Below are 15224 nucleotides of genomic sequence, written 5' to 3'. Positions count from 1 at the left end.
TGTCTTGAAAAAACAAAGTTTATTAATGTTTGCAATCGAAATAACTTGTACTATGGTTGTCTATGATGTGTCAGTTCCTATCTGAATTCCAAAATAAACTCGTGCTTGAAAAGGAAATAACTGACAAGTTTGCATAAAATATGAATATTAAATGTGTCCTCAGTTTCTGGCATTCATACGTGCAGGATTTGCTCTAGCAAGCTATGCTTTAGTATATAGCTGATATTTTTCTGTCACAATGATTCCTTTATGCATGCAGAGCCTGGGAAAGTCATGGGATTAACTTGAGGGTTACTCTTGACCCTAGTATTTTAATAAAACATTGGTATTGGAAGATAAATGTGTTTATGTGGTATCTGACAATGTGTATCAGGTGCCATATACAGTGGTAATATGCCTATCTTTAAAGTAAAAGTTAATACAGTAAATGTTAACTTATTAATCAAAAAAACTGTTAGTAAACTATAGTCATTATAATATGGATCCTGGAGACAGACCACTGGGGTTTGATTCCCAGTTGTACCTCTTAATAGCTCTGTAATATTAAGCAAGTCATGAGAAGGAAAAGAAGGACGGGAGGGAAGCTGGCCTGGCATGTTCAGTTGGCCACATAATTTTCCTATGGCAGATTTGCACAGAATGCAACCCTCTGATATGTTATCCATGAGCATGATAAAACGAGACAGGCAAGGTCATTTCATAATTTTGCCTAAGCACAGACAAAAGCCAAGGTCAGCTTGCCACCTATAACATACCAAATACTCATCTTTTGGCTAAAATAAGCAGTTGCTACTTCTCTCTCTCTCTCTCTCTCTGTGTGTGTGTGTGTGTGTGTGTGTGTGTGTGTGTGTGTGTGTCTGTCTGTCTGCCTGTCTGTCTGTCTGTCTGTCTGTCTCTGTCTCTCTATCTCTTTCTCTTTTTGAGATAGGTTTTTGTTCTGTTACCCAGGCTGGAGTGAAGTGGCTCAATCATAGCTCACTGCAGCCTTGAACTCCTGGCTCAGGGATCCTCCTGCCTCAGTACCCTAAGTAGCTGGAAATACAGGATTAAAATGCTGGATTTACAGATATGAGCTGCCATACCTGATCTACTTCTTTATTAATTACATATTTATCTTCACTCTAGTCTGCCCTTCCAAAACAAGGTTTATTAAGATATATTGCTTTTTGACAGCATTCAATCTAGAACAATTTCTGCTTTCTTAGACTACCTCCCAAATCTCCCAACTAAAACACAAATTCTGTAACATATTCTTCTAATGTCCTTTTGCTGAAACAATCTATGTTCCCCATAGTGTATATTGTCTCTCATCCCAATGAGTAACAAACCCAATTCAGTCAACCATAGAAGTGTCCCTCATGGCCTTTGGATAGAGAACATTGATATCACTTAACCTTTCTATACGTTAGTCTCCTGATCTACAAAACAGAGATATTAAATGTACATTCCTCATGGGTTGTTGTGAATATTTGATTAGATAAAACATATAAAGTATGTAGAATAATGCTGGGAACACAGTGAATACTCCAAGGTGATTAAGAAGTGGGAGAATCAGCTCAGAACCCAAGGCAGTACATCTCATAACAAGGTACCAATTTTTTAAAATAGATGTGGAGAAGCAGAAATCAAGTCTTTCATGCACACTGAAGGTATAAAAATGTTAAGAATAGAGATTAATAGAAGATTTCGAAGCAGATTTCTCTGAGAGTTCTGTTCTAAGCCTCACCATCACAGCCGCAAAAGGATATAATGAGAACTATCTCTTTATCACCTCAACTGAAAGAGGGGAATCTTCAAAAAGCCCACCTGGAGAGTTTTATATAAGTTTTCAGAAGTTAAAAGCCACAGTAGAGTACACTGTTGTCTGACTAAATCTTAAGACATATAAAGGTAAGAGACAGGCTACTTGACAGCTGATAAACAAGCTACGTAAGTCGCTGCCTAGAAACTGGCCTGCCCTCTAAAAGTCTGTCAGAACAAATAATATAGGAGGGTCTTCCTATGCTGATTCTCCTATGTAGGCCAGATATAAACTCACATGTAAAAGAGAGGATAAATCCCAATGGTATTATATCAGTGAGAGAGGATAAATCCCAATGGTATTATATCAGTGAGAAAGAAGTCTAGGAGTAAATTTCCTCAGCAGAGGAAATTTTAAGTTATCTCTGGATTCCCAGGAGGAAAATGTATTACCTTATTAAGGAATTACAGGCAAAAGGTTCTTCCCCAATATTAAGGGATATCTAAAACTCTGAAGGTGCTCACTAGAAAGGCTTAGCTTGAAACAATTGTCAAACACATAGTGAAAAAACAGTTTATAACAGTAACAGTTAAGAACATTTTCACTTCCTTTCTTATTTGTTTGCCATCCTCTTCTCTCCAGTACCCCATGCTGCCCCATGGCAGAGAGATCAGAAACATAAATAGGAAGTTTAGGGATGGCAGTGGAAAGCAGAGATACCTGTTGTGCTCTCCTTACCCACTGCTGACCTCCAGCAGTACAATTGCAGAGTTCTAAAGTGGCCCCCATGACCTTCAGCCCATGGAGTTACTCCTGTGATTATGTTATATTACAGGGATTTTGCAGATGTAATTAAGGATACTAACCAGTTACCCTTAAATAGGCAGGTTATCTGGGTGGGCCTAGTGCAATCACATGAATTCTTTAAATTCAGTTTCTTCAGCTAGCAGGGAAGAGAAAGTTTCAAAATATGAGAAACAGTAGAGAGAAGAAATTCTTCTTTGCTGAGCTGGAGAGGGCCAGGTGGATGGAGCAGCCTCTGATGGCTGAGAGTGACCCTCAGGTAATAACCAGCAAGAAAACAGCAATCTCAGTTCTGCAGCTGCAAGGAAATGAAATCTACCAATCTGAATAGACTTGGAGGTGAACTCTTCTCCAGAGCCCTAAAATTAGATCACAGCTTGGCCAACACTTTGATTTTAGCCATGTGAAAATCTAAGAATAGAACCCAGTTGAACCAGCCCAGACATCTGACCTACAAAACTGTGAGATGATAAATGAGTATTGTATAAAGTTGCTAAATTTATGGTAATTTGTTATGTAGCCATAGGAGATTAATACACACATTTAGCTGGCCCATCAACCTACATTGAAGTCTGGATACTTGCTTCTTACTAGGCCAGATTTATTATTATCCCAATTGAGAATATTTGGCAACTAAAAATGACTTACAGGGCATTTTATGACTTAAGAGTTATTATAAAATCATTACATTGAGTTTTCAATGAGCAAGAAAAGAACTCCAACTAAAAACATAATAAAAGATATGGGAGACATTATAAAATTCCTTTGTAAAAATTTCCTGTGAATTGTAACTGTTCAGCAAACCAGTTATTTACTGGAAATCTAACAACTGCTTCTGATTATATTTTAATAGAGGCATTCACAAACCCAGATTAATATTAATTTAAAAATTTTTCTATAATAGGAAAACAAAGTTATATTTTATTTTTTTAACCTAAATACATCAAAATTGTGTTAGATTATTGTTACCAATAACAAACAAACCTACTTACAAGTGGACCTTAATGTTAGATGTGGCATGGCAATGTAAACATAGAATTTTATATTGAATCAATCAATATAAAATTCATAAAGGATCATATTTTACAGTGGAACAAGTAGCTTCAAGTATAGAAAATCTGAAAATGAAAGCATGATATTAAACATTTTACTGCAGCTTTTTTATGGGCTAAAATCAACTCTGCCATCTATAAGTTAAACTGGTTTAACTACACATCTGACAATGGTCTAATATCCAGAATTTATAAGTAACTTAAACAAATGTACAAGCAAAAAACAAACACCACCATTAAAAACTGAGCAAAACACATGAACATACACTTTTCAAAAGAAGACATAGACACAGCCAACAAGCATATGAAAAATACTCCACAATATCACTAATAATTAGAGGAAAGAAAATCAAAACCACAATGACATATCATATTACATATCAGAATAGCCATTCTGACTGAACTACTAAAAAGTAAAAAAATAAAAAATAAAAGATGCTGATGAGATCGTGGAGAAATGGGAACACTTATACACTGTTGGTGTAGAAAGCAGTAGAAAGCAGCGTGGCAATTCCTGAAAGACCTAAAACAAGAACTACCAATTGACCAAGCAATCTCACCACTGGGTATATACCCAAAAGAATATAAATAGTTCTATCATAAAGACACATGCACAGCGATGTTTACTGTAGCACTGTTCATAACAGCAAAGACACAGAATCAACCTAAGTGTCCATCGACAATAGAGTAGATGAAGAAAATGTGGTACACATACCCCATGAAATACTATGCAGCCATAAAAAAGAATGAGATCATGCCTTTTGCAGGAACATGGATGGAACTGGAGGCCATTATCCTTACAAACTAATTCAGGAACAGAAAATCAAACACAGTTCTCACTTATAAGTTGAAGCTAAATGATGAGAACACATGGACACATAAATGGGAACAACACACCCTGAGGCCTATCAGAGGTGGGAGGGTGGGAAGAGAGAGGGGATCACGAAAAATAACTAATGGGTACTAGGCTTGACATCCAGGTGACAAAATAATCTGTATAACAAACCCCCAAGTCATGAGTTTACCTATATAACAATCTTGCACATGTACTTCTGAATGCAAAATAAAAGATAAAATATTAAAAAAATAGAACATAAAAAGACAAATCAGATTAAAAAAATAAAAAGTAAAATAGTTTAGTACCTTTGTTAGAGAAAAAATTTATCAAAAAGCCAAACTCGAGCAAAAACTTTCACTTCTTACAAAAGAAACAAAAACTTTACAAAGTTTATGAGTGGTCAAATATATATTGTCAGGCTAAAATATCAAGGTCAACATTATTTTCTGAGTAATGTTATCTTTTCCACACATTCAGGTGTGTGTGTGTATATACATATGTATAATACACACATATAAATATATGTGATATACAATATTTTTGAGATAAACTTAATATCTCCAAGTAAAAATTACTTTTAAATGTCAGCAAGATGTTCAAAATATTTAGCTAGTTTTCTCATTAACAAAACAGTCTAATATGTTTATAAAATACCTACTGGAATAAAACAATATGTTGAGAAACAGCTTAACAGAAATTTGACCCAGCAAATGGTTGTCAAAGATTTGTCTAAAACTTTTTTATTGTCAAAGGTTTATTTTAAAAAAACCCAAAATTTCACTCGATTTGTAACTTGCATTTGCAAAATTTATCATGTGTTAGTAATGAATAAAACAAATTATAAGAGGAAAAGACACTTTTAAGTTTTTTTTTTTTTTTTTTTTTTTTGAGACAGAGTTTCGCTCTTGTTACCCAGGCTGGAGTGCAATGGCGCGATCTCGGCTCACCGCAACCTCCGCCTCCTGGGTTCAGGCAATTCTCCTGCCTCAGCCTCCTGAGTAGCTGGGATTACAGGCACGCGCCACCGTGCCCAGCTAATTTTTTTTTTTGTATTAGTAGAGACGGGGTTTCACAATGTTGACCAGGATGGTCTCGATCTCTCGACCTCGTGATCCACCCGCCTCGGCCTCCCAAAGTGCTGGGATTACAGGCTTGAGCCACCGCGCCCGGCCTACTTTTAAGTATTTTTATCTGACCTAAAAATAAGTGTCCTATCATATTTTTAACTTGGAATTGCATATATTAAATTTTTAAATCACAATGCAAAAACACGAAAGGGGAAAGAGGAGTGTATTCCCTGTGGCAAATATTTCTAGAGCTTAAATCCTTTTGATTTTAGTTTTATTAATTTAACAAGAAGAATCTTGGTTATAAATTGTCTCAGCATTAAGGTAAAATACTAATGTGTCGGGAAGAAGTTTTTGAATATGAACATATTTATTGTCCCAGAAATGCTTAACAAATATATCTATAGTAAAAAATCTGACCTCCTATGTTTTGTATTAGGCATTATGAGAGATAGTCTTTGGGAATTCTTTCTTTTTAAAAACAAGCAGAAACTTTCAGATAGTTTATACCAATAACACCTTGGAATTAAAATTTTCCTTTTGGGTAAGGAAGGTTAAGTACATTAGCTATCCTTATTTTTCAAACACAAATTGTTGAATGAGATATAATTTTAAAAAAGCAGTAATTCATTTTATAGATCAAAAGCAATTCTTTCTCATTACAAAAGTAGTACAATTGTTTTAATGATGGAATGAGAATTTCAGACATTAGTAAAATTAAAATAGTTATGTTGATTTGCAATTATCTTTACCTTAAAACTTGAGTAATAAGCTCTGCATCTGGACAAAAATATACTATATTTATAAAAATAATCAATTACATTACATTCTCAGCAGCATGTGAAAAACAGAGGAAATTTATATTTGCTTCAGCTTAATAATGCTACTCTCATTCTTATTTAGATGTTCAAGGCAATGTCTGAGAAGTATGCATATAGATTAAAAAAAGATATTTCCTAACTTCCAAAAGTTAACCACCTAAATTAACAAATAAATCACTCCTCAAATCCTTTTAAATATTACAAAACTAATTATTGTATACATCTTACTGTATTTTATATATAGATAGTTGCATCTGTAATTCCTCAGTAGAGCATTTAACATTTATGAAGTCTTTAATATTCTCTAGATTCTATTCTACCTATCTCAAGTGTAGGTACAGTAAGCGAATTGCTCTCTTTGGGTATTTACCAAATATTGTTGATTCATTCAAGGGGAACTGGATCTTTACATGATTTATATGATACCAAATAGAGAGTATGACCCAAATTCCTGGAGAAAAATAAGCATTACTTTATTTTTTCAGTAATTTTCTTTATAGTTCTAAAAGAATTACTGTATTTAAAAATTCTTGAAAAATTAGAAAGTGAAGGCAACATAACCAACTTATAATTGAAGATTTTATTGGAACATAATGATTTTATTTATGTTGTTTATTTTTAGTGGACCTTCTCAAATTTAAATGATTATTCCTAACACCTATGTAATATAATAGCTAATAATAACACTTGATAGCAAGAGGACATAGCATGGAGTTTGCTCACGCTGAGTTTTCTAGCACAGCATTTTCATTTGTCTTCAACTTGATATTTTTAAGATAAATTTTACTTTCTCTTGGATCCTGCCCTATGTTATTTCATATAGATTGGATCTATATTTTGAATAATAAAAGAAGTGGATGGAGACAGAATATAGCAGATTTAGTTAATATCATTGTTCATGTGAGAAAATTATTTCAGCAAAATTAACTATTAATTTTTCATTAGAATTATTTAGCACTTTAAAATATCCTCAAATTCTCTTGGAATATAACATGAAATATTAGAATGTAGAAATAAAATACTTTCTGAAATAAACACAACATTTTATTTCCTTGTAAATTGTGAAAAAAACAAGAAAAATCTAGTCCTTAAGCACATTTCCATTTAGAGAATGTTTAATAAGACATACAACATGTCAGCAGCTTTGAAACATCACTTGCAAATGAACAGGCTATGGAATGAATTTAAAATATAAATAGTATATACACAAACATTATGATATCCCATACTATGCCAAGTATTTGAATTGTAGGCTGTCAAATGACAAAGGAGATTGTACTACATGACTGAAAGAAACACTTTTGTATGTGATCATTAATTTTATGTGCTACTTTGACTGGGCTAAGGGATGCCCATATAGCTGGTAAAACATTTCCAGATGTTATCTATGAGGGTTTTATTTTAAAGAGATTAGCATTCGTATCAGTAGATGAAGTAAGAAAAATCCACCAACACCAATGCAGGCAGGTAACATCTAATCTATTGCGGGCCTCAACAGATTAAAAAGGCAGAGGAATTCTATCTCTTCTTGAGCTACAATGGCCATCTTTTCTAGTTCTTAAATACTGGCATTTCTCTTCTCTGGCCTGCAGATTCCAGGACTTAATACAAGTGCCTCCTATCTGCCTTCTTCAGTTTTCAAGCCTTTGGCCTCACACTGGGGATTATACCCTCAGTTCCCCTGGTTCTCAGGCATTCGGACACAACCTGAATTATACCACTGGATTTCCAGATTCTCCAGCTTGCTGACAGCATATCATGGGACTTTGTGGCCTCTACAATCACATTAGCCAATCCCCATAATAAATCCCCTCTTTTATATTTATATATATCCTATTGGTTCTGTTTCTCTGAAGAACTTTGAATAATACAATGTGTGAAATGTTGATTTACATAAAAGAATCCACAGTGTTTTGCCTTGCACCAGTTAACATCATTAATCTAGGAAAAGAAAAGCTTATATTAAGTGAGAATATTATAATTTTAATTGATGGTTAGTAATTATTTTGAAGCAATGATTTCCTTGAGGGGGGTTGTATTTGGATATCACAGAAGCAAATAAAATTAACAAATGTCATTTCAGATTTACAACTTTTAAAAGTAGATATATGAATTTGATTAATTTTTAAATTTTGAGTTAGTGTTATGCAAATATTGGTAACAAATTATATAAGAGACTGTATTGCATTCTATAGAATAAGAGTCAGTTTTGCATTGCTATAAAGAAATCCCCAAGGCTGGGTAATCTATAAAGGAAAGAGATTTATTTGGCTCACAGTTCTGCAAGTTGTACAAGCATGGCACCAGTATCTTCTTGGCTACTGATGAGGCCTCAGAAATCTTTTATTCATGTTGGAAGACAAAGAAGGAGTAGGCATGTCACATGGTGAGAGAGAGGAAGCAAGAGAGAAAAAAGGAGGTGCTAGCCTTCTTTAAACAACCAGCTCTCTTGTGAACTCACAGAGCAAGAACTCACTGATTACCATGAGGATGACGCCAAGCCCTTTATTAGGGATCTTCCCCAATAACCCAAACACCTATCACCAGTCCCCACCTCTAACATTGAGGATCACCCTTCAGCCTGAGATTTGGAGGGAACAAACTTCCAAACTATATCATTCTGTCCCCGGCCTCCGACATCTTATGTCCTTCTCACACTGCAATATATAATCACCCTTTCCCAACAGTCCCCTGGTCTTAACTTATTCTAGCATAAACTCAAAAGTCCAAAGTTCAAAGTTTCATCTAAGACTCGAGACACATTTATTCCACCTATGAGCCTGTAAGATCAAAAACAAGGTATTAATTTCCAAGATACAATGCTAGTGAAGGCATCAGGGAAATATTTCCATTCCAAAAGAGAGAAATAATCCAAAAGATATGGGGGACATTCCCCACGTATGTCTGAAACCCCAAAGAGCAGGTATTACAATTTTAAAGCTCCAAAATCATTTCATTTGACTCTATGTCTGATATTCAGCATATACTGGTGCAAGGGGTGGATTCCCAAGGTCTTGGGAAGCTCCACCCCTGCAGCTTTGCTTGATGCAGTCCATGTGGCTTCTTTCATGGGTTGGTGTTAAATGCCTGTAGCTTTTCCAGGCTCAGGATACAAGCTGCCCATGACTCTACCATTCTCAGGTCTGGAGGGAGGCAGCCCACTTCTTACAGCTCAGTAGACAGTGCCCTGTTGGGGACTTTGTGTGGTGGCTCCAATCCAAATTTCCTTTTGGCACTTCCTTTGTAGAGGCTCTCTTTGGGGCCTCTGCCCCTGCAGGAGCCTTCTCCCTAGGCACCTAGGGTTTCTGATACATCCTCAATCTAGACAGAATCTAGCAAGCTTCCTTCACTCTTGCATTTTGTACACCTGCAGACCCAACTCCATGTGGAAGCCACAAAACTTACAGCTTACATTCTCTGGAGCAGTAGCCCATACTGTATCTGAGGCTCTTTGAGCCCAGGATGGAACTGCTCAGATTCTGAGAGCAGCATTTTGAGGTGGCACAGGGTAGCAGTACCTTGTGCCTGGCCCCCTAAACCATTCTTTCCTTCTAGGTATCTGGGTCTGTGATGGGAGGAACTGTCTTCAAGATTTCTGAAATGCATCTGAGGACTTTCTCCCATTATCTTGAATATTAGCACTTGTCTCCCTTTTAGTCAAGCTAATCTCTCTAGCAAGTTGTTGTTCCACAACTCATTTGAATTCCTCTCCTAAAAATGCATTTTCCTTTTCTGCCATGAGTGGCAGAGAAAATTTGAATTTTTCAAATTTTATGCTCTGCTTCCTTTTCAATTATAAGCACCAAGTTTAAGTCATTTTTTATGCTCATATATGATTGTAGGTTGTTGGAAGCAGCCACACCACTTCTTGAACATTTTGCTGCTTAGAAATTTCTTCTGCCAGATATTCTAGGTCACCACTCTTAAGTTTAACCTTCCACAAATCTTTAGGGCATGGACACAATGCAGCCACGATTTTTGCTAAGGCATAACAAGAATAACCTTTATTCCATTTTCCAGTAGATTACTTGTTTCCGTCTAAAGCCTCATAAGCCTGGCCTTCACTATCCATCTTTCTGTCAGAATTTTGGTCACAATCATTTAGCCCGTCCTAAGAAGTTTCAAACTTTCCCTCATCTGCTGTCTTCTGATACTTTCCAAGTCTTCCAACGTCTGCTTGCTACCCAGTTCCAAAGTTGCTTCCCTTTTTCGTGTATCTTTATGGCAATGCCCCACATCTGTATTAGTCAGTTTTGTGTTGTCATTAATGAATACCTGAGGCTAGGTAATTTATAAAGAAAGCAAGTTTATTTGGCTCACAGTTTTCCAGGGTCAACAAGCATGGCAGCAACATCTGCTTGGCTTCTGGTGAGGAATCAGGAAGCTTTTATTCATGGTGGAAGATGGAAGGAGAGCAGGTATGTCACATGGTGAGAGAAGGAGCGAGAGAGAGATGCCAGGCTCTTTCACGAGCTAAGAGTGAGAATTCACTCATTACCCAACGAGGACACTAGGCCATTCAGAAGGGATCCGTCCCCTTGACCCAAAACCTCCTATTAGGCTCCACCTCCAACATTAAGGATGACATTTCAACATGAGATTTGGAAAGGATAAACATCCAAATCATGTCAGAGACATAAAAAGTAATTGAAATTCAGGATAACAGTATTCAGTCAAATCATACATGGTTTATCACAAAAATCTTTCAATTCAGTTTGTTCAAGCATACCTCTCACCCAAGGTAATTTCTACCAAATGTCTCTTCTTTCATCCTGTATTGACAGTTTTATTGTATATAACTGCAATTTTCTTTAATATCCTACTATGTTACAACTTATTAGCTTCTATTCATTTCTCCTTCATAGTCAATTTCATTTCCTATTTGAGTATTTATAGTATTTGGAGGGTCGAACATAGGTGGCTGCATTATTACTCTGTTATTATTACTAGAGCTCTAAGTTTTTAGACAAAGTTTTAAATACTACCAGCCTTAGATTTTCATATATGCTTGATCTTAATCGAACACTGAGGATATTACATGCTTGACCTGAACCAAAAACATAAAAGCAATAACCTTAGAAATGAAAGCCAGAAGATGTCCCAGAAAAGAAGGGACTGTTGCTATTAATGGTAACCTGGGAATTGGCAGATATTTTAGTAATTTCAAAACAAAGTGTTTTGAAATATTGCTAATATAGTCTAATACCAGCACAATTAATTCAGAACATGATATTATAAAAGGGCTGCGTATAGCTATGTTGTCTTTGTACATAACATACGTACACACACTCATTTGAGTATCCCAATTTGTCTGTGAAATATCTCTGCTCTTTTAAAATTCTTATCCAATGAAATGGTGTAACAGTTAAAGGTATTTATACACTTACCAAATAGGTCCTTATCTTCAATGATTGCCATCTCAACCTCTTTTTCGGTAATTATTGTGCATGTGAAAGGAACTTGAAGAAGGATGCTAATCTCACCAAAGGATTCCTTCTCCTTAAGTTTACCCATATAAACAAGTTCTCTAGCTTTTTTCTGTAAAAAAAAAAAAATACATATATATATAATTGATGTTTAAAGCAATTGCTTTCATGTAATGAATCAGTATTTTTATCAGAAACTCACTCATAAATCATTTTACTATAAAATCTTTAAATTATCAATTTTATTCAAATTAGAGAAAAATTTACTTATATATGTGTTTCAATTATATTAGAGCAATAGAAAATTCATAGACAACTTAGGCATATCTAAGGTAATTGCAAGCATTGTCATTTAGAATCCACAAAGATGTTTGGGAAATAACTAATTCCACTTTCAAAGGATCTAGAATACCATTTTGTGAGCATAGTTTCATGTAGGAAGTTCTGTCAACTACCATTTTTTACCTCTGCCCCAGTCACAAGGTACTCTTGTTGAACCCACCAAGAAGAAAGAAAATAAGCAGAAAAGGCCAGGACCAGAACTGATGGTAGTAAATAAAAGAGGAGGGACTATTCCCTGTGTTTTTCTGTTTAAGTACAAAAGAAACATATGGAAAATGAGTTTGACTATAATTTTGATTCAAATAAGAGACCTTGTGGAGAAGAGTCTACAGGAGTTTCAGTATGAATGATTCTGGAGAAAATGTTGAGACTTCAAATTACCTTTGCTGGGAGATTTGCTAGGAGTTGGTGAGCACTAAGATATATTAAAAGAGAATGTAGCCCTCAGGGTAGGAGAGTGACAAGAACTTGGAAGAGACGAATTACTTTACTAAGTACCCTGGAGTCAAATCCAATGTAACTTGAATATGTGCACCAATATAAATGGCAAAATTTACACTGAATATGACTAGTGCAGCAGAATTCAAGTTAGTTTACATATTTAATTGAATTCCATTGAAGACTGACCAACTAATGATTAGTTCTAATTTTTCTATCCCAATAATTACATATGGTTGCCAATTCTAGAACTTTGTAAAAATGGAATTATATAGAATGTACTTATTTGAGTTTGGCATTTTGGCCCAACATAATGTTTGAGATCCTTAGAACTACCCATAATTATTTTTACTGCTGTGTGGCATTTGATAGTATAAATAGACCATAACATTTCTATCCACTCAACTGTCAGTGGACATTTGGATTACTGCCAGTTTTTAGTTTGTAAGAATTCATATAGTCTTTTGTGTATACATATGTTTTCACTTCTCTGGAGAAAATTTATCTAAAGTGGAATTAGGTCAATTGATTGAGTGCATCTTAGCCAATCTGATATGTTTGTAATAGTATCTGGCTATGGTTTTAATTTGCGTTTCTCTGATGAATAAGAATGTAGAGTATATTTTACTGTATTCATTGGTCATTTGTATATCTTACAAATCAATATATCTTACAACTTATATTCTTATATCTTAAAACTCAACAAAATAAACACAAAAATTTCAAAAAATTGAATAGAAATTTCACAAAGTGATACAAGTAAATGTCCAGTAAGTACATGAGAAGATGTTTAACACTCTTCATTCTCTAGATTAATTGATTACAAAGAACTCATAAGTTGAAAACTTACCACTTTATTTGACTGTAGTTTCACAAATCCTATAATACTTCTGTAAATGTTACAGCATCCAGAGTTAATATAACCCACAAAAGAAATTATATTTCCACTTTCCACTATCACTGAAAAGAAGAGAGAGAGTTCATTTCATACATTCTTGTGGTTAAGAAATTATTTTAGATATTTTAACAATAAAAGATAACGTATTTAATTCAATAACTATTAATGGTAAATTTCTTAATAGATTCCAGTTTATAGACAGTACTTACTTAACACAAGATTTTAAAAAATATGCCCAGTATTTATATCTCTAACATAATACCTGCAACATTGCAAACACTGACAAGAATTTGGCAGTAAAGGCATTGATATGCTGGTAAACTGTGCAGTGGAGGAAGGAAAGAGGAATATGGAAGAAGCCTTGATCTGTAGCATTTGCTGAGTTCCGTGGTTTAAATATTTCCACCATGGCTCATTTCAAGTTTCTGATAGCTTAATAACAAACTTACAATATTGATAAATATTTGAAAATTGGCTTTCCAGAGCCTGTATCTTGTCCAACACTCTACTGATGACAGTAGTAGATAGTAGCTAAAAGCAAGGGCTTTGAGGCCACATTGGCCCAGTTTGAAACTACTCTGTTACTTCCTATGTCACCTTAGATAAATGACACAGCCCCTGTAAGCTTCAAATTTTTCATCTTTAAAATGGAAAAATTAATTAAGAGTCCTTACTTTAAACTTGATATAAAGCACATGGGAATATAAAGTATTTTTTGTGAATATAAAAATTTATTGTGTTATACTATATACCAGGTAACATGCTGGTATATATACTATATACCAGCATGTTACCTGGTATATAGTATAACACAATAAATTATGTTATTACAATAATCAATGTTACTATTATTCTTTTAAACTTGTAAAGTCACCCTAAAGCCAAGATATATTTGAAGGTGAACTCTACTATAGTTTTATAACTATCAATGTATTAAAATAAAAATCATTTGATCTACATAACATTTTAAATTATCAACATGATTTAAATACTTAATTGGCAACATATACATTAAAATTAGTATTTCAAATTATTTTCTACTTTATGAGTTCAAAACATATCAATATTTAATTCTGAAAACTTTAAACACAGCAGTAGCAACCTAAATATAAAGACACATATACAACTTTCTCATAATTTATAAAGTATATAGACTATTAAAAACAAGTTTTTTGAATATTTGAAGGCATTTCCATTTGTTTTCTAGCATAAAAGAGCATACATAAACATGACAAAGATTATTGATATTACCAAAATAATAAAGAAGCTAGAGCATAGCATAGTGCTTTAAAAATTATGGTTAAAATAAGAACACAGTAACTATTGTTAAACATAATTTACCACAAGCAAAAAATAAACATCATCATAGAATGGAAAAAGTAATTCAGGATACTTTGAAGTGGGATTCAATGATTTTTCTGGCATGTTTATGAGGATAGTCTATCTTTTTCTCCCCATGTAACAGTCACTTCAAAGTTTATAGTAAAAAATTAAATGGTTATTTGACGGTCATCAATCATTTATTTTGTTTAAATAAAAATTTATGGTAATTCTTCTGTTGTCTTATGTTTTTTTACAGCAGAAAATGACATTAAAATTGTCTTACGATGTAAATGATAACAAATGTGTAGAATTATGTGAAACATTTCCTCACAGATTTTTCTCTTAAAACTAAAAGAAACTTCTCTATCAAAACATATGATAGTAGAAACTATGTGCCTTCTTTTAACCAATCAGTGAGGATATAAAGAAAGACTTAGAGGCTTCTAACAATTTGTAGAGATAAGGAAATAATGC

General features: G+C 34.2%; 1 protein-coding gene across 2 annotated transcripts in view; it reads right to left on the bottom strand.

Moving 5' to 3' along the window:
• Positions 1 to 15224, bottom strand: part of CNBD1 (cyclic nucleotide binding domain containing 1) — a 610026-nt gene that overhangs the window by 158990 nt on the left and 435812 nt on the right. For both annotated transcript variants that reach the window (XM_064384348.1, XM_064384347.1), the window contains exons 9-10: positions 13380 to 13489; positions 11711 to 11861 (exon numbers count right to left, since the gene is read on the bottom strand). In XM_064384348.1, the coding sequence (XP_064240418.1) occupies positions 11711 to 11861; positions 13380 to 13489 (261 nt within the window). The remainder of the gene's footprint in view (positions 1 to 11710; positions 11862 to 13379; positions 13490 to 15224) is intronic.

This window comes from Aotus nancymaae, unplaced genomic scaffold (assembly GCF_030222135.1).
Source record: "Aotus nancymaae isolate 86718 unplaced genomic scaffold, 86718_ANA_hifiasm-v0.15.2.pri h1tg000036l, whole genome shotgun sequence".
In the NCBI taxonomy this organism is placed as follows: domain Eukaryota; kingdom Metazoa; phylum Chordata; class Mammalia; order Primates; family Aotidae; genus Aotus; species Aotus nancymaae.
The sequence above is the reverse complement of the archived record's forward strand: the minus strand, read 5'-3'. Positions and strand labels throughout refer to the sequence as shown.